This window comes from Eutrigla gurnardus (genome assembly GCF_963514095.1).
Source record: "Eutrigla gurnardus genome assembly, chromosome: 4".
Lineage (NCBI taxonomy): Eukaryota > Metazoa > Chordata > Actinopteri > Perciformes > Triglidae > Eutrigla > Eutrigla gurnardus.
The window spans coordinates 21024762-21051006 of NC_139918.1; the positions used below are offsets into that span (position 1 = coordinate 21024762).

Consider the following 26245-nt stretch of genomic DNA (forward strand, 5'->3'; position numbering starts at 1 on the left):
ACTTTGAGACATAGTTCAACTTAAAAAATACTTGTTTAAACATTTAAAAAATATTGACCATCAGTGACTCATTGCATAAGGTATTGTTTTCAGTTACAGTTCAGGCTCAGAAATGTTTTTCCTTGATGATTTGGAAATATACACAATTAAATAAAAGTGTAGTTATTAGCTGAATATGTATACGTATTTATCATTTCTGACGGACAGGAATAAATTAAATTACTCCTCAATTGGAGCTTTAACGTTAAAGTTAAAGACCTTATTTTGTAAGGCATGATGTGACAGTACAACAAACAATATATGGCTGCAACAGTGTTTTTTTTTTTGTTCTTCGAACTGAAACAACAGGACGATTAAACAATTAGTCTATCTGTAGGAAATTGATCAGCCGTTAAGTATTCTGATGATCAGTTAATTGTTTAAGTCAATTTAAAGCAAAAATAAATAAATAAATAACAATTTCTGATTCCAGCTTCTCAAATATAAATATATTTGCTAGATGTATTTGTCTTTGAGGGGACATTATGATAGGCATCTATTTTCATATTTACTGATATTTTCTTGGTCAAACACCGCTGATAAAGAGAGAACAAGAAAGAAAATAAATACATATTTGGGTACATCCCCAAATCCAGTAAAATGTTTCTGACCATGTGCCGGTGTCTCCCATAAAAGTCTTGAAGAAGCATCTCAACATTAAATATATCATCACAGTCCAACCGTCTATTAAAGCAAAGAAAGATGGTTTATGTTAATCAAAACAAGGCAGAGTTGTGATGTGACCACCGGAGTCTGGTCGCCTTCAGACGCAGAGTTTGCGTAAGGTCAAGAACATGATATATTTTGTGTCATGAAAGGTGTCACGAGATTTCTACTTAATACAGACTACCTCTTGTGAAACACTGTCCCATTTCAAGGCACATTAATCTCCAAAACCGCTTGTAAAAATGCAATAGAAAAGTTTGACCAGGGGACAATTCAGAAAATCTAAATTCACTTTAATAGACTTCTTTATGCGTTGTTGCAGGAATACAGCGATGGGAACTGGAAGGCAAGTTCCGATTCTGTGTTGTAAAGGAAGTTAGTTTATTGTTAAATCTCTTGGATCAGATTCTGTACTGTGATAATATCTGTTACAGCTCTCCTAGATGTCCTTAACTGGCTGGTTCATATCTCAACCTTATCACCTTTCATGAGCCTGAACAACATGGCTGCTAGCTATGTAGTACACAATAGAAACGATGTCTACACTCAGGCAGGCAAGCCAATGAGTAGCCTGTTGGAAGATTTTTCTATTTCCTTATTTTTTAATATTTGTTTTTTCAGCATGTGTGTGCGAGAGTGTGCATGCAAATGCATATTTTGGAAGAGCTCCCTCTGTGGTCAGGTGAACTTTGCTTTGGTCTAAATGGGTTTTTATCACTGACCATTGCTGAACTTTGCTACTGAGTTCCCGGTTAATGTCGTGGCCGACATGTCATACTAGTATAAATTACTGTCATGTTTATGATGCTGATAGCAGATACTTGTATCAGCTGAATCAAAGCAAACCGCGCCACAGCAAATGGACATTGGACTGTGATTGTACTCCAGGTTTTGCTTACTGTATAATTTAGACTTTATCAAGAGCCTTTGACCGTTAAGAGAGTGCTATAAAGTTATTTCCAGCGTTGGGGGGAATTCAGGGAGGCTAATTTTAGCTTGATATCATTTGGAGGTGTGCCTTGTTTTTACAGTACATGTTTCAATTACAGACAGGGCCCTGGTGAATCAGTGTACACGATTTATATGTCGAAAATAACTCCTTTAAATGTTTTAACGGTTTGCTTTCCTCAGCCAGAATAAATTTAACATTTTTATTTAAGTGCAATAATTTCTCCAAAATGAAACGTCATTGTCAAGAGTTGGTCAGTGATTAGCAGCTACTTTTAAGGGCCTTTGTGGTTGCCATGTTGCGGTACGAGTCCACTATCAGTCTGAAAATAGTAAAAACATCTTTGTCAGAATTTACTAGCAATGGAGTATTTTTAGATTGTTGTACCGCTGCGTTTACTTCAGCAAAGGATCTGAAAAGGTCTTCCAACACTGCACATGCACGTGTGCTGACAGAGACATTAATTATGAAAGGTAACTGCAACTATTATTACAAATATCGTAATGATAGATTAAAGCTCCCCTCTAGACATGTCGGAAGATATATAAGAATACTCTGCGTTGAATAAGATTTTGTATCTGCTATGTTTTTACCAAAAAGAAAGGTCACCTTTAAATCACCTTATTTAGAATGTAGAAACTACTTTCTTTTAATTGAAGAATCTATGAATATTTAAACATCATCAAAAATGTCCTCTTCTTCACATCAGTATATGTGAACTGGATGCTCCAAGTTTAGACATAACGCTTGCGTAAGTTGCTTACTGATTGGCTTCCAAACTGGTTGTACAGTAATGTCACAAAGTCCTCTCAAACGTCCACATCTTAAACTTAGATTGAAGGTTTTTGCACAGATTAACTTTCCCCCTCTTCAGCAGATGAATTTGAAATAGGATAAACCTTAACAATCCTTACAGCAAGCAGAACACAAAGATCAGTCAGCACTTCCTAAAAAGGACAATAATTTATGCAACAAAACCTTATTCTGTACCATTCAGAGGGAGCTGCATGCAGTGTTGCGTCCGACCACTAGAGGGAGGTGTGGGCCACTCACTTGTTTTGACCTTGCTTTCTGAGGTGGGGAGACAGGATTTTTTTTATTTTTGATGAGGGTGTAGGGTTGGAGGGTTGAATGTTATATTCTCACAGCACTACGGGTGAAGTGAGCGTTCCAGTTGTGATTTGCATGCCGTAAAACTTTGTTACACTCATTTCACTACATAAAGCTAGTATTTGCATTCTGTTTGCTTAATGGAGACAATAACAGCACACTCCTTGTTACACCACAAATAATCATTCACGGTTGCCTCATGCTTTTGAGTGATCTATGAGTATTTTTTAATGCAAGCAGCACATTTTTAATCTTTTCTTCCTGACCTGAATACAACAGTTTAGTATTGCACATTAGCCTAGCGTTAGCTTAAAGTTAAGGCCCCGCCTGCCAACTTTTACAAGTTGCTCTTGAATAAAAAGACTTTGTTTTCTGTCTGACACATACTGACAGAGAAATTAACAATGAAAGTGTGTCTGCTGCCCTTTTCGTGCAAATAACACAATAGTAGTGTGCGTGTAAAGTTCAGTTGTTGGTTACTGTCAACCGTACAAGCCAGAACCGGTCTAGTTTAGAGGGAGCCACATCAACATGTCAGATAATTCTCGCACCAATCTGCCAGAGTTAAGTTGTTGTGGTGCGTGACCTTTAAAAAAATATTTGGAGATGAATCTTTAATATTCATTATTTAAAATAAAGATCATTCATTTGTCTAGAGAAATAACAGACACTAGGGGCCCCTGGGACAAAGCCTTTGTTCTGTCCTGTGGTGGTGTCTAGTTAAGCGTCAACATATTTCATAGTCTTTGGCAGGTAAACATTTACGAAAAAAGTTGGCATGAAATATTTCGGAACTAAGGAATTATTTCTTTTATCGACAAAATTGGGACAAGTAAAGTATATTAATTGTTTCCCCGGGAAAACATCACTATAAGATTGATGTGATGGTTTTTATCGTCTTAGGTATTACTACGATACTCTTGCACTACCCATTGGGACTTGCAGTACTTTTGATAATGACTTTATGGTGACCTAATCGAGCTGAATGTCATTTTTATGTCCTATGGTATTACTACAATTTTACAGGAAGATGATAAACTGCATATAGCTTATGCTTATTTTGCTATAATATTTTAAATTATTTGGGGGGAAATTATCTTTTCATGCGATGGCCAGTGAATGCAGCTGGCCAGCAAAGCTTGGTGGGAGCTCTGCATCTAATTTTCTTGATATCTTTTTTTGTTGTTCCTGATCTTGTTAATAATTTTGTGACTTTATAAAATGTTCTCACAGCCCTTCAGGAGACGCCCCAACCCCCATGTACAGAGTTGCTGGTCTATAGGATAGTTTAATGGTTATCAAAGGAGCTTAAAATAGAGACAAATTCAGTTAAAGGCCCCATTTGAGCAGACTCTTAAAATAAAATATGTGAGATAAGTACTCAGTACTTGACAAATGTACTTATTGTAAGTCGCTTTGGACAAATGCGTCTGCTAAATGACCTAAATGTAAATGTAAATGTAAGTATTAACAAAATGAACTACTTAAAAGTATTCATGTATCAGAGTGACCCTGGTTAGTTATATTATTGTATAATATTGATTTACTTTTTCAGAAAAAGCATAAACACGTAAGAAGTAATTTTCTTCTGTTGCTGATCAAGGTGGAGCTGATTTCAACTAATTAGGATGGGTAGTTAAATATTACAATGCATCAGATTTTATGAACTGATCGTGTTTTGTTTGTAAAAATCTTAGTCTCCACTAAGATAAATGGAGTGGTCTATTTCCTTCTGAAATCTATAAAAAAGTATAAACTACCATAAAATCAAACCCCAAATGCTCAAGTACCTCAGAATACATGAATAAATGCTGGAAAGTTTAATTGAGTATTTACATTTTTCGCTACTGTCTACGTCTTCTCCGCGACAGTTTGGAAGCCAATAATGTACTTTTATTCCACTACATTGATTTGATGGATTTATGTATTAGTTATTTTGCAGATTCAAATCATAAATACAAAGTAGAATTATGCCAATACATTGTTATGGATTATTATGGATTATGAAGTAGTTGACATTAGCATCACAGTTACCAGCTGCAGCACTCATATTACCGGTATATATCAATAATTCTGAATGGCCCATTTTAAGTACTTTACATATATTTTGATGACAATATATTTGTACTTGTAATACAGTATTTTTACACTGTGGTACTTATTCTTAAATAAAAGATCTGGGCTCTTCCACCACTGTGTATTACTACTTTTATTTAAGTAAAGTCTCTGTACGTACCCCCACTACGTACTAGTAGGCCAAGGACTTCCGCGATGGCTTGTAATCAGTGGGGGGAGATATACTTTGATCATTTACTTATGTAAAAGTAACAGTAACACAGTGTAGAAATAGGTTGTTGCAAGTAAAAGTACTGCATTTAAAATGTTACATAACTAAAAGTACTACATCAAAATATACATGCAGTAGCAAAAGTAAGTACATTGTGCAGTATAATGTACTTGTATTCTAATCATTGATAGATAAATGTATGCATTTAGTGTTGCAGCTGGCAAAGGTAGAGCTAGTTTGACCCACGTTCTATACTACTGAGTAGTTTAAACTATAATAAAAAAATCAACATTTATTTTTGTGATTATATTGCTTATTGATCTGCATAGTAACTAATATGCATGACTAAGGCTTTAAAATGAGACTAGAGTATGTCCTTCTGAAATTTAGTGAAGTTTAAGTATAAAGTTGCATCAGATAGAATTAATCAAGTAAATAACAAGTACATCAAAACTGCACTTCAGTACAGTACTTGATTTAATGCTCTTAGTTGCTTTCCACCACTGTATAATAATAATACTACAGTATATTATACTTGTGATACTTTTAACAACGTTTTGCTGATAATAATTCTGTACTTTAACTTGAGAAAGTCAGAGTATTTTTTACACTTTGGTATTATTACTTATACTTAAATAAAAGTGTATCACTAACTTTAGGTGTTGTAAAGGATCCGAGTGAGTACTTCCTCGACCGTGTACTACTAGTCCTCTCAAGGACCACCATGGCCTCAAAATGGCACTCAAGTACAGTGAATGCACTTAATTAATTTCCACCACTGTATAAACTTTATAATAATACAATTACCTCTGAAATGCCCTTCTACACAATGCATACTTTTACTTATAATACTTCGGGTTTACTTTGTTATACTTTCACTTCCCTACTACTTTTACGTTTAGAAAAGGATCTGAGTACTTCCTCCACCACGTACTAGTAGTCCTCATTCTCTCAAGGACTACAATGATGGCCTTCGGGCCTGTAATGTATAAACTACAGAGATAGGTAAAGCCAAGTGCGCGCGCGCGCGCATACACACACACACACACACACACACACACACACACACACACACACACACACACACACACACACACACACACACACACAGCGCGCGCACACAGACACTGTAAACGGGTTGCCAGTTTGGGTCAGGGCCACCTCGCTGACTGGAAGCCAAGAAGAAGAAGAGACCCAGCCCCTCTGTAAACCAGCACAGAGAGGCGTCCGGGTTTCCACCCCTTTTTGTCGATTAATTCGATAGCAGGACAGCGACGGACTAAATCGGGAATGGCTCCTCTCCCTTTTCCACACAAGTTATAAAATGCTATATCGGCGCGGGTTGTTAATGTTACAGTTTAACGTAGGTTTGTTTTCCACCTCCATGGTCCGCGGCTACTTCCTGGTGCCACAGAGAGAGGCAGTGCTGAGTTAAAGAGACAGAAATACTGATAGAAATTCAGATAGAAAAAAATACTGAGAGAAGAGAGGGGTTGGAGACGCGATAGGAACACTTGACTGGATTCCCAGAAACTGAAAACCCTCTCCCTCTCTTCTTATTTATATGTATTTTTGATACTTCTCCGTTGAACCGAGTCGTTATTCCTCGTTGGTTTGTAAACTAACAAAACGGTTTGGATGACGGTTGGCTGCGGCTAAAGCGGAATTGTAACGGGGGAACATATTCCTCCCTCCGACGGAGAAGGCTCGCAGAGATTTTTTCCTTTTTTATTTTACAGTAGACTCATTCCTGGGTTATTTTTTTAAAACCACAGACTCATCCCGGGTGTTATTTTAGATATATTTACGATTCCACAAGGAAGGGTTAGGGCGACGGAAGATGGGTTGTTTGGGCAACAGCAAGACTGAAGATCAACGCATCGACGAAAAGGCACAACGAGAGGCTAATAAAAAGATAGAGAAACAGCTGCAGAAGGAAAGACAAGCGTACAAAGCCACACACAGGCTCTTATTACTGGGTAAGGCTGATTTCCTACGCGGTGGCTATCTGAAATGTAAGCTAACCGTAATCCCTTTCGTTTACCGAACACGTAGCCCCATTTGACAGCGCTTGCAATAATATGTCATGGGGGTGGATATTGATGGAAGCGAAGCTCCGGAGAGCCTACGATTAACTGGCTTGATTTAAAACAAAAACAACCAAAACGGACAGACATGTACGATCCTCACGCTAACCCGGACGTCCCCCCTGTTCGCGTTCGTTATGGTGGGATTTTGATGTGTGTTTTTTTTTGGTCTTATTTTCGAAGGTGCGGGAGAGTCCGGAAAAAGCACCATTGTGAAGCAGATGAAGATTCTACACGTCAACGGCTTCAACGCGGAGTGAGTGCTCGTTCAACACAGTTATTAAATAGCTGCATTAACGGCTCAAAAGCCACACGAACGTCTATTCTTTACGGCTTTCTCTCTCTTAATGAACAACACTGTCGAGGCCAGAGTATATAGCCTGTGAATGGATTTTCCCCAGGCACTGCAGCGCCTGTTGGGCCCAGTATCCCATGCAAAGCAGCTAATATCTCCCCCCTCCCCTTCTCTCTCCCTCTCGTTCTCCCCCTTTTCCTCCTTTTTTTCGTGTGCATGTACAGTTATCATACATATGTGATGATCTCAGTGTCACACAGATGCCAAATAATTAAACGTTTCCTGTTTCATGTGAGAGGGTGAAAGGTTGGGATCGACACAGGCCTATTGATGATTTGTTTTGCTGCAAGGCCTTGCATGGCATTGATCTTACCAGTGGTCTATTTAAAACAGGCCCAGTAGATGTCAAGAGTTCTGTAACTGTATGAAAATACCCCGGATGTGGATATATATAATATATATATAAAAAATTGAGAACAACCATGATTACAACCCATCATACCCCTTTTACTTTTTGCATCCTGCATTTCACTGTTACACAGCGTCCACACCTGTACTGTACGTATAATTGCATTAACAATACAGTCCACCCTGGCTGTAAACCCCCCTATCTTACACATAACCACCTTGATGATAAATCTTTTGTGGTCTGCTGTGGCTGATGTTTTCGTAACCGCTGCCTCACACATCCATTCTGTTGCAGAGAAAAGAAACAGAAAATCCAAGATATTCGGAAAAACGTGAAGGATGCCATAGTGGTGAGTTGCATCTGTGCCACTTCCCAAATGTGCTCAATCTCTCTGCTGCTACACATACACTGCAATCCCATTTTTACTGATTATTATTATAATACAGGTTGCGATTACATTTCTTCCTGTGTTCATCCTGCCTAATGCTTTTTGTTTTTGTTTTTTCCTCCCACAACTTCTACTTTGTAGACTATAGTGTCTGCGATGAGCACTTTAATACCCCCAGTCCCGCTAGCCAACCCAGAGGACCAATTCAGAATCGAATACATCAAAAGCATAGCACCTCTCTCTGACTTCGACTATTCGCAGGTAAGACGTTCATGAAGTATGTGTTGAAACTGGCATAGTACTTGCTTTTGTCTTTCTTAATGTGCATTTGTCGTTGGGTGATTATCAAGAGCTTTTACTGTTTTCATGTAGATATCTTGCTGATATAGCTCAGGGGTGTCAGATGTAATTTTGCTACAACAGACCTAATGTTTTTTAACAAATCAAAGCTAGGAATGTTGTTTTTCCCCCCTATAAAGTGATTAATGGAAATGTTAGCTAACTTGTATAAAACATTAGTTGATTTAGGGGATTCAGGTCAATGGTTTGCTCTTTGTAGCTGGACCAGATGTACTATACGTGGTTCTGAATGCAAGTTGGAGCACATGGGATTCTTTTCAGTGTGTGATCAACCATTCGATAGCGCGAGGTCATGTGTTGGAAATGTAGATAATGTTTTACATAATTTTGAAAGTGTTCCTTGTTTGACACCGACTGTGTAGCAACGCAAAAGTTGTAGATAAACTCTTAGAGGTCTGAATTTAATTTGTTTTTTGTTTTTTTGTTGTTGATACACTTTGGGCTTTTATGGTAACCAAATGAAAGTATTAACATGCTATTATGTATGAAACAAGTACAGAGTTGGTCTCCTTTTGGTGTATTGATCTGCACTTTCGCTGTCAGTTGTACTGGAGTTGACAGTCATCCCTATTTTCATCATGTTGAGCTACTGAACAATTTAAAAGTGTCAACTGTTGTTTCTTTTAATGTACAATTATTATAATACATGATATATATATATATATATATATATATATATATATATATATATATATATATATATATATAATATATACAATATCTGATTTTCAGAAGTAAACATTTAAGTTGGTCAAACAATTAGTCAATGGAAAGAGCAGTAATGCAACTGTTTTGATAGTCGATTAATCCATTAAGTTTTTCAAGCAAAAATACCAAACATTGTCAAGTTCCAGTTTCTCCAGTTTGAGATTTGCAGCATATCTTTGCTTCATGTCTTCGTTAACAGAATATATTTGAGCTTTGGACCATTGGTCAGACAGAACACATTTGAAGATTTAAATTTTTTTTAATTTTGACATCAATCGACGATGAAAATAATTGTAGGTCGGGGAAATATTTGATCAAGTTTGCAGTCCTTTACCTTTTTATATAAAACACGATTTTAGGGAATTCATTTCACAAGTGTGTTTTTATCTCCTAGCCCCAATATGGCATATGACTTTCACAACAAGGCCTCAAAATCTAACTAATATTCAGGCTTTGTGGTCTCTGTGTTTTTGTTTCTGTCAGTTCTTATCCATATCACTTGACTCCTCCCAGCTTCCTCCTCAGCAGATGTATTTAATGCTACATCACGGGAATATCCATTAAAAGGATTTGGGTGTTAATTTCCTGACATGGCCCACAGTGAGAGTGTTAACAGGGCAGCAGTAGTGTGTGCTGCTGTGATGTTGTGTTGTGTGAGGGCCGGGGCCATGGGGAGTGCCGGCGTTGAGTTCCCAGGCCCGGTCAGGCCAAAGGGAACAACATGGCTCTGTTTGGAGTGTCTGTGCTTGTCATCAGTCTCAGGCTTCACTTGTGCCATCAGTGTCACCACTACATTGTCACTTAGTGCTACCAGGCATGATATCCAATACAGCAGCGGCAGGAACACGGCCAATCAGTAACTTGTGGCTTTCACCTGTTGGCTCCTTTGTGAAACGTGGAAGTATATTTTACCTGGAATCTTTTTGGAGAGATGATGTCATGGTGAACCAAGTTCATTCGTCTTAAAGGGAAACTTTCTCTTGAGAAACATTCAGTGCACTTCAATCAGTTTTAGAAGTTATTTTGTGATAAGTTATTGCTGTGGACATGGAAGAAGAAGTAGACGGCGATCTTTTACTTCCTAAATTTTTATGAATGACTTGCTGTATATGTACAGGAGGAGAGACTGTTCGTGATAGCATTGGTTGTGCCATTTTGAAAGTTTTTATTGGGGCTGCAACTAAAGATTGGTTTTATTATGAGCGGAGCTGCCAAAGGTTTTCTCAGTTATATAATTTTTTATCTAAAACAAGAAAGAAAATTGCAAGACATTTCCATCTCACGGCCCAAGGTGATATCTTCAACTGTCTTGTTATTTCTTGACTAATCAATTATTCAACTAATCATTTTTGTGCTAAATTTCACAGTAAAATCATCACGCTCACTATATGACAATCTTTACGCGTCACTAAAATCCTTTACTACATAGTGGTTAGCATTGAGATGAGTCACTTAAAAAAAAAAAGAAAATCCCAGAATCTTTCTTCCTACTAGGAATATTTTCTGAAACCGATTTTAATCAAAGCGTCTCTGTATTTTGGAGTAAGAAAAGAAAAGTTCTTCAGGCATTCTGAGGTAGATCATGCCTTCATTTACTTGGGGATATTATAGGTTATAATTTTAGAAAAAATCTTTTCCATCTCTGCTCTGTTCTCTAACTTATTTCATGAAGGTTGGACTCACCCTTATGTTGTGCATACATTTGTTGTATTTGCTCTAGGGATTTGAAATAAAAGTGTAGCTTAGCAAACGATATATGTTTGTTGGGGAATTATAATTTGATGTGATAGCATAGTTGGGTTTTTCCAGCGGAGAAAAGTGTGCCCGAGAACAGTGTTGTGTTGTGGTGTGCTGTGTCTGGTTAGTCAAGTAGAAAGGGGACAAGTAACAGAACTATGGCTGCATAGCGTCATGGTCTTTTGAAGGTACTGCTGGTGGAGACATTGGTGTCTACGTGACTAAAGAATGGATCTCTTCCTGTATGGTTCTTGTATGTTCAAGAACCATAAATCATGACATTAACTGTTAATGTTGTTGTTTTTTTTTGCTGTCAAACTTGCATTAAATATCTCCCTGTCACACATAGAAATATTGAGAATATATTCCTCCAACGCTACAAAATACTTTTGAAAGTGTTAGCTACATTTCAGTAGTAAATTACGGAGTAGATTTTTCGTTGCATCCACCATGACTGGGAACTACTGTACTCTTTATCATCAAAGCATCCTTTTTTTTTTTTTGTAAAACCTTACCCTGCTGTAGCTTGGGATAACAGTAGGCCCATGGAAAAGAAAGCTCCGACACAAACGGTCGTCTATGCAAATGGAAACAAATGCCACTGTGGTAGCTATGCTAGCCACCCGACAGTGTTGGTCGACAGAAGTGGAACAAATTCAAATGAGCGCCTGTTTTTTCTTCTTTTTTTTACACCATGTCGCTTTCACTCTGTCAGACACGTGCAAGCCGAAATGTAATCCTGTCTATTTGATACGAAGAGAACCAGGTCACTGTAACTATTGAGGAGCATTTGAGACCTGTTAATGTTATTTCTTGACACTCCCAACAAAACGACAAGGATTAGGTCCATACAAGGTTGCTCTTGAGTTTTGTGTTTTTTTTCTTCAAGGTGTGAATTACAGTCATCGGTCGAAGGTGTGCTTCATATTATCTTCAGCCCCACCCAATGTTAAACTGATCTTTTTTTGTGCTACGGTGCAGAATTACTGTACTTACTTAACTCGGACATCAGCGACTGTCAGTGAGTGTGTGACTTTATTTAATGTTGATGTAGTTTACAGGCCTACCCATAATAATGACTTTCTAAGAAGGAAAGAGGCGTGATTTGTGCTGCTTTTGTTCTGCATGGCATGGCATTACCATGTTGTTAGCTTCTTGGAAGTTTGTTTTTTACTTGATTACCCGAGGATCCTCAATGTGTGGATTTCTGGAACCCTGTTATGAAAGATGAACAGTCGTTCATTCTCGAAATAGCTTTTTTTTCTTTTGTTAAATTTGTCTGGAGATCCTCTAAATGTGCTGTTGATAGTTTACTGAGGAGCGAGCTGGTTGGCTGGCTGGCTATGTATAGAGGGATTTGAGATTAGTGGCTGTACATTTTGCTTTAAGACCAAAGGTCTCTTTAAAACTACCCAAAGGAATTCTAGTGTCCCCTCGCGACAGAAGATGCAAGCCGTTTGCTCCACAACTTTTGTGTTGCAAAGTCGAATCAGATTCTGGCCATTTTTGTTCCCTGTGTCAGAATGACCTATGCGATTTCAAGTGAAATATTACATCACACACAAAAACTTGATTAACATTGAAGCTAAGGCTGAGCTGAGAGTTGGTCCTAGCAGAGCCACCAGAGAATCAGCATCTCATGTCTGGTGATGGAGGGGGAGTGGAAGTGGCCGGGGAAGAGTTAAAAAAGCTTGTGTTAAAGCAAATTCCCTCCTGGTCTCTTTCTGTGTTATCAGTTCCTCTGTAGGGCACTGCAGCACACACTGCATTTATTCAAAGGCCCAGTGTCACACGCCTCTGTGGAAAAGAGCCCTGAGGACCATACTCTGCTTTTTTCCCCTCTCTGCCCCTTCCACCCTCTACCCCTCGTCCTCCCTTCATCCATTCCGAATGCTTGCGAGCTTTGTCGGTCCCTTTTTGGGTTTTCAAGCCCCTTGATGTCTGCTAGTGTGAAAATGTGTCCAGACCTGCAGAACTAATAGCAGAAGAATGTAATCAGAGCTGTTGAATAGTATTGATATTAGTTGAGGTGGGTGTTAAAGTTTGACTGAAACACAAGTCGAAGCAAATATAGGCAAGAAAGCAAATATGGCCTAGTTTTCTTTTTTTTTCTAATCAAGAGTTAAGGATAGCAGATAAATGCTAAACTGAACCATGATTGTAAAAGTAAAAATAATGGGTTAATGTTTCACACTTTGGTATAATGTATGTGAAAGCCATGACATGATAGCATCCGTGTTTAGCTTATTTCTGTCTTGTGCCTGTATATAAGTCTATATTCATCCGTAGCAAAAAAAAGCCAATATCAACTTCACTCTTTGTGAGACTTCAGTGGATTTCCTCCATGTTGAACTTAATCACCGGATCTGCCGAGAGGAGATCTCCCGGAGCATGTGATCATTTATCAGGCTCCTTCTCCCTCGCTCTCTCTGGTTAGGGGCTACTTTCACCCTCTCTCCCCAGTCAGAGCGCAGAGCCAGTGCTGAGTGCAGAGAGTCATGTGGTGGTTCCAGGCTAGAGGAGGAGCCCATCTCAAAGACATGTGCACAGGAGGCGACGAGGGATATTAGCCCAATCATCTTTGTTTAGGGCACACAGATAGTCCTGGGAAATGTTTCAAAGTCATTGATAAGATAATATCCCCTCATAATCGTCCGACTGAGACATGTGTCGTCATTTAGAGCACCATGCCTATGGATGGAGTTCGCACAGCAAGAGTGGAGGAGTCCTATTTGTATATTTTAGGAGATTGGGAGAACCGTTTCTGTGGTGCTGTCTGAATTTGATCACAATTCACTTATGGCATCCAAGTGTGCCACCTTTTTGTTGCTTTGGGTTATAGTTTAGGTAAGAGAGCATTGAAAAAGTAATGAGCTTAAACTGAATTCTGCCTTGAGTTTTGTAAATATAAAATCCTTATTTCTGCTTTTACATTCACATTATGAATGTTATGCTGTTATGACATAATGAGAAGGATATTACTTAAAGGTTGAAAGGTGACTCTCTTTTCTTTAGAAAGGCAATATGAGTGAAGCTGTGAAATTAAGAAATAGTGGCCTGCACTTTGAAGAGCATTCACATGACCATTTGTGACCGAGTTTCTGTAGTCTTGCTGTTTTGTACTTGAGTAGATTTCAGAACAAATAATCCTGCTTATACTATTAATATGACTTGTAAATGTTAAAGGAATGATTCACTTTACCAATGAATAGCTGTGCATTAAGTAGGTTGCTGGTGATTGTATCTGGTTCGTTTAATCTTTTCACAACAGAACCAAACTGGTTTTAGTTTGATTGCATGGTGGAGCTATTTCTTCAGCTTACATTATACAGTTTATAAAATCGCCAGCATGCTTGTGTGGCATCTGAAGCACCGATTGCTAGATTGGGACTCTCTTTTACCCGCACTGTTGTTATTGTAAAGAGCTGCAGTAGCGGCGAAACAACGCGAGACGGCCTTTTTGTGAATGGAGCAGAAGGCGAAGTTTTCATGACGTATTACGTGCGCAACCCGTCACCGGAGGATTTAACAAGTTCAGAACGTTGATTCCAAGAATATAGAAAGCCACCTAGTCGCTCGCGTGAGGCCGCCATTGTATCATCAACATGTTTATGATGCACAGCAACTTCGCTTGCGGTTGAAGAGTTTTGAAAATATGCACGACGAGCAAAAGTTCACCTTCCATTATTGTTTTGGTGTCCTCAAGCTAATTGCATTTCCGGCGCTTACTGAATACGTCGCGTGGCCGTCGGGGCTTTTGTGTTACACGTCACAGCCTCTCGGGTCCTGCAAAGCTGGGATGCTTTGTTGTGGCGTTACGCTGCAAAGCAATGTTCTTTCTAAACGGTGCGATCGCGGCGTATCGAAGGCTCGCTCTTCCGTGATTACGGTGGAATCTCTGTGTAAAAACACCTATAGACTCTGGGAAGTTGCTGAGTCAGCCTAGCTATTTAGCTAGTTAGGCTAATCATATCCCTATTCTAGCTCCATATGTATTCTACAGACATGAAGGTCTCCTGTTGAAAACAAATAAGCATGTTTCCAAAAATGCTGACCTTTGCCTTTAAGTAAAATACGGTACCAATACTTGTTGAGTAAGAGATTCTACTATCTTTGCTACTACTAATGAACGACAATTGTTGGCACCTCAGCGACGGACAGTAGAAGATGGTTGTTGTTCTCTTTTGTGTTTTGTTTATTTAGCTATCCAGTTGTCATGGCAGCACGAGTTTCAACAACATTAAGTCACATTTTTAAAGCACAAGTTCCGATTTTCCAAATGGCTGCAGTTACTAAACACATGGTATTCTTACCATTTAATGTACCTGTATTTTCAACGGTATGCATGCAAAAAAGTTTGCTTTTACATAATATTGGCTTTTGTGTGTAGTTTGTTTTTATACTCTCAACAATATATTTTTTTACATAATTAAAAGAGGAATATAAAGCAACTTTAGACGGGTTTACCCTGTGTGGTGTGCTTCAACAGTATCAATATGAATTAATTTAAAGCCCCTGCCTTTCGCATCATTACATTGTACTTTATTAAGTTGTTTTTTTGTTCAACTTATGTTATTGTCTGTTGTCTCTTTCATAAAGTTTTTCTCCCCCCCCCCCCCCTCAGGAGTTCTTTGATCACGCAAAGAAGCTGTGGGACGACGAAGGAGTGAAGGCATGCTTTGAGAGGTCCAATGAGTACCAGCTCATCGACTGTGCACAATAGTGAGTTCAAACATTTCATGATATTTTGTGGTGTGATTTTTTTTTTTTTTTTTTTTTTTTTGAGCTTTGGATACTTGCAAGCTTACAAAAGATTGTTTATCTGCATACATTATGCAATCAGTTATTTGTGCAGCTTTAGTGCAGTGAGAACAAGACAAGTGGGCTGTTTTTTTAAATATATTTTTTTTACAACCTGTAAACTGTTGTTACGCCCCTGCTCTGTACGTCCTCTTTGTGTCATGTTTGAGGTGGATGCTCTGCGGAGTATGCTGGTGTCATGTCGTATATAAATATGGCTGAGATATGTCTACTCTGGGTGTGGCTAGGCAAGCAGCAGTTGTGTTCGTCCTTTGGAATAATACACATTTATTTCCTCATGTGATTGTGTTAGACATCTCACTATGGTAATATGCAAAGCCTGATCTGGCCCGTATTTAAATACTCAGTTCATTGATGTTGTGTTAATGTAAAACGCGTCTGTATACGATACAATATACTTCATTGAAACATGTAAGAAGGCTGTAATTCAATTTTGGATTTCCATTTTAGTGTTGGTGATTGTAACAACCTACCCATGGAGCTGATAGACAAAATGTCAGTGTCTCTAAGGCTGGACGAAAGCTATGTGGGTCATGATTTGATTTTGGCTACAATCTGTGTCGAGTTTTTCCTAACACAATTGTACTCCAGATAGTGTAGTTAGGAAATACTGATAACTGCAGTGTGGCAAGGCGCAGAAACCGATGCCTCTTTGCACGGTGCCCCAGATTGTTCGGAAGGCTCCCACTTTACCTTGGGCCACCATAGGGTGCTGCTGGTTGTACACAACGGAGGCCCCCTGTCTTGCCTGTGAAAAGGAAGCTTAGATATGCAAAGTGACTCACAGATTACAGTGCTCTTCTTCTGCTTCCTCTCTGACTCACCTCTGGATTCACATGTCAATATGAGGACATATACATGGTACAGACACAGGAGTGTGTGGCCCACTGGAAGTTGTTCCCTCCCGTCCCAAATATTGGCTACCGTTATCTCTCAGGGTTCGGTCAAAGGCACACGTTTATCAGTGACCGGAGATATTGTCTTGTTGTCAGCCATCTGTGAGCCCTGTGTTACATGCATGTCGCGTTGAGTTGTTTTAAACATGCAGCACGTAGACAAACAGTCTCTGTACTCCCTTCCTGAATATCTTCTGTTCCCTGAACATAAATTTGACTTCGGGTCAAGTCTTCCCTTGGTTGCCCTGCCTGAAAGCAGCTTCCATAGAAAGGAGAGAGATAGTCAGGTGATGGTTGGAGGAGTCACATGAATCTGTAAGGTGGAGCTGTTACAGTCCAAGGCCTGTGTTTGTCTTTTCTGCTCTGAGTCAATCCGTGTCTGTGTGCAGTGCAACTGCATAATATGTAAAAGAGCATCTTGTGTTTATTTTAGTCAGTATTCCAGTATCCATGATACCACATAATATTGTGGCATTATCAACATTTGACATCTTACTTCTCAATGTCCTTGCAACACTGCAAATGCAGTGGTCTTCTGAATGTCGAAATCAGAAGGAATATTATATATTGTGAGTGTTATTGTAAGTGAAACCACTGAGGCTTGCAACTAGCTGAAACACTGAAACAGCTGTCCCGTGACACGAGTAAACATTAACAGAGCGAAATGAAAAGTCAGTGAAAAGCATACAGTATTTAAATGGTGGTTTATATTGGACCTTTCTGGTGTTGGACTGCATTTATTGGTTTTGAACTTGGTCGCTTTGCTTTCTGTCCGCATGTTGTAAGTAGCCAATATTCTTTATTTGCATCCTCTGATGCTTAATTGTTTATTTTAAGTCACAAATGTCCTCCCTGTTTCCAACCTCCTCCTCTTCAATAGCATCGTTTTTTCGTTTCGCTCTCTCCTGTCACCTCCTCTCTGGCTGTTGTGTCGCTGCTCCTGATTGGTTAACAGCTGACAAGCAAGTTGCATGCCTGGCCAATAGATCATCATCAAGCTGAAACAAATATTTTACTGGTGTTTAAAGGGGATACAAAAAGTAAGTTAGGGTTTCATGTTGTTTAGTGCACAAATTAACAATCTGAGATTTCAGTTTTGATGCAGTTAATAATCATGCGGCCCTGGCATGGTGGCTCTTACATTACATATAAGTAGTTTTGTGTTTTTCCTTGTTGAATGGCAGTTCAGTTGAGTGCCAGTTGTTGTGTTTTGGGGCTTTTCCTTGTCTGTAGGAAAGTGTTAAGTGCTGTGAATGTACGACTAATAAATCAATCTCAATACCTACCATGCTTTTTTTGGTGCAGGGAAGACTGTTTTCACGTTTTGCAATTAATTTTGAAATATCACTGTTCAGTAGAAACACTACAATATGCCTCTATTGTCATTGTGTTTGATTGATGTCTGGAATTTGTCAGACTGCATAGCCTCTCACCTACTTCCTGTCTCAGTTTTTAACCTCTGCATGAACCATGTGAACTGAGGGCATTCTAAGATGCTCTGTCCTACATGGCAGTAGGCCTGACCGTGTGTCACACGCACACACACACACACACACCTATTGTTGTTATGACCACTTAACTACACTGTTCTCAGCGACTATCCTGAATGTGGTGGAACACTGGCAGACAGCATCAGCAGCCAACTGGGTTGAGAGGAAGGGAGAAGAGGTCATAACTTTGGTCTCAGGCTGTATTTAAAAAAACTTTATATTGTTTGGGGAATGTTTCCCCAAACAACAGTTTAAAACTGTAAAGGTCTGTTTGTTAGCATGTCCCGTCTTCTCACTGCAAGTTTTTCTTTTAGTTTAGCACTGACCCATCTCAGTATCTTATAGTCAGCCCAGGAAGCTTTCATTTCCTCTGCTCTACACCTGCTCTCTTGTAGTTTGTACCGAACATCCACAGAAGTGTGTTGTTTGAGTTGTACGCTACGTCTTGGATCACGAATGTTATAATATCGCTTTGAGTCACTCAAGAGTAAATTAAAGAGGAAGTGAGCCGACATGTGGCTTTTTTTGTGGGACAAGCAGATTGGCAGGCAGCAACCTTACATGCTAACAGTCCAGATATATTGTCGTTAAACAACCAAACAAGAACACAGCGGAAGAAAATGTGTTTGGATGTAGCTATATGCCATATTTAGATTATTTGAAGGCAGATTATCTACCTTTGCCGTTTCATCCGTGTTGTCCTTCACAGACCTTGCAACAATGGCAGATATTTTTCCAGCACTCTGGACGGCCCATTGGACAGAGGCACAGGAAATAAGTATGGGCCGATGGCGAGCGCTTGTTATGCCAAAGAGCATGTCCATATCGATGCTTGTGGAATTCTGTCACCCATTGATCCGCCCTCTGCATTGCACATTTATACGTTTTAAGAGCACAGATATGTGTCTGCCAGTTAATTGATTATGAGCTATTTTCAGCTGCAGCGGGCTGGTTCCATTGCAATGCATTGGTTGTGTCAATGGCAAAATCAAACACTTTTTCACATGCAAAATTCAACTCCCAGGCCTCCTGTTTTTTGTTGTTGTTTTTTTTTAATGTTGCAGTCCCCCAGCAAATATGACAGAATTTCTGACATAATTCATACACTGAGGTACTTCTTATTGTAATGGATGATTGTTATCCAGTGTTTGATGCGGTCTGGAGCTCTCTCTGTGTCGGTGTTCTCGGTGGCTGCGAAGCCAGGCTGCAGCAGCAGGTACTGGGCCAGAGGACAACTGAGTTGGAGTCTGGCATTGTAACTGAAGAAATGAGGCTATGAAACAGCTGAGCGATACAGCAGGGGTTTATTCCTGCAGTGAGAATGAGGCCTGGGACAGAGATGGCACTCATGCTGGGTTAGGTACAGGAGCGTGATGAGGCTTTGGATGCTGTTAAGTTATTTTTTTTTTCATGAATAATTGTTGTGATTTAAAATGATATACCTCCAAAACATATTAATTGGCTGTATTCCTGCATATTGGCCTCATGAAATAAGTGATGCAGATTTCATGTGTCCTCCTGAATTTATTTAATAGCTATTGATCCATGTGGACGTGCTGCTTTATAATATTAGAGCTGAAACATTATTGAACTAATTGATTAGGCATTTGGCAAAAAATGATCTGCAACTATTTAGTTTTTGTAGTTCCAGGATCTCAGTCTTGAAGATGTTATGCTTTTCTTTGATATATGTGATGCTGCACTGGTTAGAAAAAACAAACATTTGAAGATGTTACCTTGAGCTTTTGACAATTGTGTTGGGCAATGTTCACAATTTTCTGGTATTTAATAGACCAGATGATTCATAAATGAATCAACAAAAGAAGTGGTAGATTAATTGATAATTTAATCATTGCTGGCTGCAGCCCTACTTGCCTTACCTTCTGTAAAACTCATACTTGTGTATGTCCAAATGATCATCTCTCTAGAGTTATTAATCCCCACAATCCCATCTAGATTTCATGGTAATCTCCCACACGCACGCACACACACACACACACAAGCGCACACACATATGTAAATGCACACATGAATTCAAAACATACAGGCAGAAGAGACTTGGCCCTGTCCCACTCTTCATACTGAGACAAATATCAGATTGTTCTTGCTTCAGCCATTGATCCTAAAGAGGATTAATAGAAGGGGGAGAGATTAAATACTGAGGAAAGGTGGGGGCTTTTCAGGGTGGATTGGAAAATGGGTATCATCATCATACACTTTGGAAAGACGTTAATCCCAAATGATGCTTAAATGTTGAGTGACAGCTGAATCTAATGGTTATCATAATTATCGATTACTCTGCTGGTGGTTTTCTTAATTAATAGATTGATGTTTTAGTATATAAAATGTCAGAAAATAGTGCAAATAATCACAATTTCTCACGAAGACATCTTCACATTTGAGAAGCTTGAATCGAGTTCAAACCCAGTGTTTGGAGTTAAAAATGTACTGAAACTTTTAACTGATTATCAAAACAGGTGCCAATTACATTTCTATTTATTGACTAATTAACTTATTGAATAAATACAAGTTGTATTTCCCAAACCTTCCAAATTCTTCTTCCTTCCTCCGTCCTTCAAGGGACAGTTTACCCCATAATTACAACACTCGTAGTGCTTTTTATTATTCTAGATTGTTTTGGTGTGAGTTGCCTAGTTTAAGATAGATTAGCCACAGAGATGTCTGCCTTCTCTCCAATATAATGGGACTTTCATGTAGGAACTATAGTTCTAACAGCTCACAACACGGTCTGTGGATGATCTAGAGTTGCCGGGTCATAATTTCAAGTGTTTAAATTCACAAGGCTCATCATAAGCCAGGATGTTATGTGGTTTAGTTGATCCAGGATAGGGAGGTACGGTTGGGACAAGACAGATCTCCAGGGGTCCCGGAGATGGGACTGTGGATAGACATATCCGAGGCTGAGTCTGGTTCTTGGCTTAGGCTGGGGCTGGGGCTTGGATAGGGGCTGGGGTGTAGTGCTGGTCACGGGACTCTGTCACCAGCCTGGGGGCCACTGACACAGTCATCTGGGGCAGTAAAGTGCTAAGAATGGTTGGCATTGTCAGCCAGCCCCGGCCCCTGAAGGGCCTACAGAAACAGAGGGGCTACGCTTCGCAAACAGTGGATCTCCTCAATAAGGAGCCTTCTGTTCACGGAAGAGCCCGAGAAAGAGATATTTATACACCGGCTGCATGTCACTGCTGCTTTTTCCTGTCACCAATAAGTTGCTTCACTGCTTAATGTTTCAACTGCTTTGATGTTACACAGTATAATACCAACAGACAGAGGCTTATTGTGACAGGGTCCGGGCTCTCCTTACATGTCTGAACTGATCTGTGTGTTTCTATTTCAATGTAATTACTTATGTCATATTGGTTATCTTCATTGGTTATCACAAGTTATTTTTAAAACATTGGAAATGGCGTTGCACTTTCATACGCCATATCGTTTAAGGTTAGCATAGTTTAAGAATGAAATCTGAAGACACAGTTTGAAGTGATGCATCTAAAACGCATGAAGCAGAGGGTCTGTAGGGACAATCAGAAGACCCCATACCTGTCAACAACTAAACTGAACTAAACAGAAAGACAGTGCCGGCCAGGTATGGAGTAGAGGAAGAAAATGAGAGAAAGAAAAGTGCTTTTTAATGCATTTTACTACATTAACTATTAATGTTTACATCTATTTTCTGGTCTCATCATAAGTTTTTAGTAGTTGAAAGCTTTAGTTATGTCCGGGAACCATACAGATGGTTTCAGTTCGGTTAAGTTCACTTCTTTTTTTTTTTCTTTTTTTTTTTTGTTTGGCTTTTTAACAAGTTTACCACAGCACAGTTCAAACCATAATGGTAACTACACTAAGCTTGAAGAATCTTCATAAAATTATAAAATGCCTTAATCCAGATTAACAAAAACCTTTGCAGTTTGCTAAAATCAGATGACCCTGCTGTCAGCTGACTGAGGAATAATCAAAGAGGGCACTATGGAAGTGTGTGTGTGTGTGTGTGTGTGTGTGTGTGTGTGTGTGTGTGTGTGTGTGTGTGTGTGTGTGTGTGTGTGTGTGTGTGTGTGTGTGTGTGTGTGTGTGTGTGTGTGTGTGTGTGTGTGTGTGTGTGTGTGTGTGTGTGTGTGTGTGTGTGTGTGTGTGTGTGTGTGTGTGTGTGTGTGTGTGTGTGTGGTTTTGAGCTGAACTGTAGAATCTGATCCACTGGAAGCTCAGTGGGACTCCGTCTACATAAACCACTGTCCTTAAGGTTGTTAGAGCCCCCTGTGGGACTGTCTATCTCTCTCTCTGTCTCTGTCTCTCGATCTGTCTCTCCCACTTTCCCACTTGCTCTTTCGCTCTCTCCCTCTCGCTCTCTCTCTCTCTCTCTCTCTCTCTCTGTATCTATTCAGTCCCCTCTTGAGGCCAGAAAGCAACAGCAGAGAGGATGTTGCAGAACACATGTTTTTCCCTATATGAAGCGTTTTCCAAAAATGTGTGTGCACCGACATTAAACATCTCCAAGTTTAACAGTACAGCCTGAGATTTAGTGTAACTGTAATTGTGAATGGCCTTTTCTGTCCATTAGCTAAGTGTTTTAAAGTACTGTGGTTGTCGTTTGAAGTTGTAGATGTCGGTTTTTAGAAAGCTCTCGGTCTGCCTGGGCGTTTGGAAATAGCTAAGAGAGCCCAAAGCTGCCTAGCATAGCATGCTACATGTCACAAGATTAGCTACACTGCCAGTGTGTTTTTATTTTGTTTCTAGAGACCAGAGGCTCTCACAGCCTGTATTTATTTAAGTCAATGAGTTGGATCACATTTGAAAGCAGACACTGCTCCAATTGAAAAATTATACACGTTTTGAATAGCATGTCTAAAATTGACATATTTTATCAAAATGTGTGAAAAACTCAACTAAATCACCACAATTGTAACTTTTGCTCTATCAAATTAGCAAAATTGTGTCTTGTTTAGATTTTTAGTTTCTTGCTAATTGTTAGTTTTGTCTCTCTGAATGTTTAATATGAACATTGCTGCTGAGAGAAATGGGAATTTATGTTCCACTTAAAGAAGGGGAACTGTATCTATAAATAGATTTTTATTTTTGGGTTAAAATGTGCGTCCATTTTAAAGGACAGACAGAGACACAGAGCGAGGCTGGTGAATGGCGGATATCTGAGAGTCTGTTACTGTGTGCCGACAACACACAAACGTACGTATGGCGCGCACAAACACGCACGCACACACACACACACACACACACACACACACACCTTTCTCTCTCACACTCATACACACCCTGCTGTTGACCAGGAGTGTAAAGGCACAGACTGCTGGAGGACAGCAGTGGCGCTGCAGGTTCCCTGCTCAGAGATTGTGGAATGGTTGTCCATAGTCCCCCTCCTTCTCCTCCTCTTCCTCCTCTCTCACTTGCTCTCTCTCTCTCTCTCTCTCCCCCTCCCTCCACTGAGCCCCCCACCCCTCCCCACCCACCCCGTCGCTCCCTTTTCTCCCCCTCCTCTTCCACCCCCCTTAGAGCTTATGTAAACTAGCTGTGGAGCCAGGGCAAGCTGAGGCTATTTTTAGCTGCAGCACTGCAGAGCAGAAACTGGCGGAGGGTCACGTGTGCGCAGCCGAATCAAAGGGAGTATCCCGGCAATGCGCTGTAAACAAAGGGAAGGTCAGTAGCAGAAGGTGAGACACAAAACGCCTCTGTGTTGGTTTTGTGTGTGTGAGCGACTTCGCACTGCCTGGCCATACCTTCTCTTCTCTTAATGCCCTGACATAAAACAAATCATCGCGAGTGTATGAATGCACCCATATGCTTTCCTGCTCGCTCTGTCTCCCCCTACTACACACACACACACACACACACACACACACACACACACACACACACACACACACACACACTCTCAACCATTTCTGCCACTGCTAGAGACCGCAAGGGGGGGGTGGGGGGTGTGCTGGGCTGAATTGATCAAAGCGGGGTTTGACACGCGAGGAGACATTTTGCTGTCTAATCATGACAGGGGCTCCCAGCTCCACACTCTCCTGCTCCCTGTTGCTGCTAAGTCGGCCTATCGGAGTGAGCAGCAGCAGACTAGGAACCATGAAATCCATCAAAAAGCACATGACCATGTGTGTTTAGCATTGACATTAGTATGTTTTGTATCACATGGGGGCTTTCAAACCCTCAGCGCCTGCTCTAAGTTTGGCCTGCTTGTGTGCTGTAAGTCAGGTTATGTAGCCTGTGGGCTTTGCTAGCAGTGAGGCTAGCAGTTAGCGGCGTCCAGCCACACCCAGGCAAAAGGTTTCCCTCCACCTCGGTCACTAGTCAAACAAGCCTCAACTTTCACCTCCTGTGGAATGTGGGCAGATGGGGGCACAAAGCTATTTATAGGAACCTTTTATATTTTTCTGTCACAGCGGTTTGTTTGCCTAGACAGTTTGAGCTGTTGGCAGTTTCATTAGGCCCGGCTGAAGGAGGCTAACTTAAGTAAACATTTGGCTCCAGTGCAAGCCATGGTTGGACGGTTTGGTTGGATGATTTATTGTTGCAGGCATTCTTAACCTGAGATTCTGCAGCTTCTCCTCACTGACCAGATAGATAAGGAGACCATCTTCAATTGTCCTGAGAAAACAATATGCAATGTCAGAGGAACATCCGGTTCCTCTTGCGGTTGTGGTACTTCAGAATGATAATGTACTCTGAAACAATATTTATTTGGAAATGTAATTCCAGTCCACACCTATTGTGTTTTTACAGCTGCTATTGGTTAAACAAAGGTGTCATTTACTTGCATGTTCCTTTGTGTTACTTGCTAATTTGTCTTTCTGTGTCTGTTGGAGCATAAACATCCCCAGGAACTTAATAAATTAGAAATAAATTAGATTAGGCCATAAACAAATTTAATCTTTAACTATTTTGTTAATGAACAAATCATTCAAGTTATTTCTCAAACAAAAGTGCCAACCATTCCCTTTTTCCCATTGTCTAGGTTGTCTGGATTTTTGTGGTTTGCGATTGTAGACAAAATATGAGTGTTGGTAAGACAAAACATGGACTTTGACCTTGGGTGTTAGCAACCTGTGATGGGTTTTTGCCTATATTTTACATCTGTGAGACCACACGAGAGAAATTGTCAGATTGATTAATAATGAAATAATGGAAACTGTGTGTTTTTTGATTTAAAAAAAAAATTGACCGTAGACAATGACTGATTTTGAGTTTTTGGTGTGGTTGACATTATCTTTAAAATATTTAAGAGCTGTGTAGAAGCAGATTGAGGGTGGTATATCAGTGGTGTTTGGCTAGTTGGATAGGGATAACTAAATAGCAAGTTGACCAAGATTCCTGTTGTGGGTCGTCTGACGCTGCTGTTCTCACCTGTTCATTGGCAAAGTAATGACACTCTAGACTCATTACACGCACATATATCCCACTAATCACCAACACATCAAATCAGTCCAAATCCATTTCCCCACATCTGCTGGTGTAACAAAAATGACAGAAGAAACTGCCTTGATAATTTGTTGACTAGCTGAATTCCTGTGGGGTTGTTGCTACAAAGCCGTCACAACATCACCACAGTTTGCAGTTACCACTTGACCATAAAGAGTCATTTTCCAGTGTGCCTTACTGTAACCGGGCCCATCTCATGGGACTCCTATTGACTGCTCCGTGACTTGTAACATCCTTATCAATCCCCACGGTTCAGCTCTCAACTCGTATAACCCTGTGCGTCTAATTTATCAACACTAACACTGCTCCATGTCACCATGTTGTGACAGACTTTGTGTCTCTTTACATACTACAGAGGACTACACATTACATTTCCCCCCCTTACTGAAATGTGGCTTATTTTTGGTTGTGTGCTTGAGACGGTGGGACTCTAAAATAATCTGTCTTCATAAGCCTAAATTTGCTGTGCCCTCCCACCAAACACACACACACAGTGACACACACACACACACACACACACACACACACACACACACACACACACACACACACAC

The 26245-nt window shown here is 40.0% G+C and overlaps 1 protein-coding gene across 2 annotated transcripts in view; it reads left to right on the plus strand.

Moving 5' to 3' along the window:
* The window catches only part of gnal2 (guanine nucleotide binding protein (G protein), alpha activating activity polypeptide, olfactory type 2), a 44190-nt gene that overhangs the window by 4521 nt on the left and 13424 nt on the right, over positions 1–26245 (plus strand). Inside the window, exons 1-5 of one of the 2 annotated variants that reach the window (XM_084008108.1) lie at positions 6212–7030; positions 7322–7394; positions 8137–8191; positions 8372–8491; positions 15660–15757. In XM_084008108.1, the coding sequence (XP_083864234.1) occupies positions 6892–7030; positions 7322–7394; positions 8137–8191; positions 8372–8491; positions 15660–15757 (485 nt within the window). In that variant the 5' untranslated portion in view covers positions 6212–6891. Of the gene's footprint in view, positions 1–6211; positions 7031–7321; positions 7395–8136; positions 8192–8371; positions 8492–15659; positions 15758–26245 lie in introns of those variants that run through there. The other variant, XM_084008107.1, reaches the window with a different exon arrangement.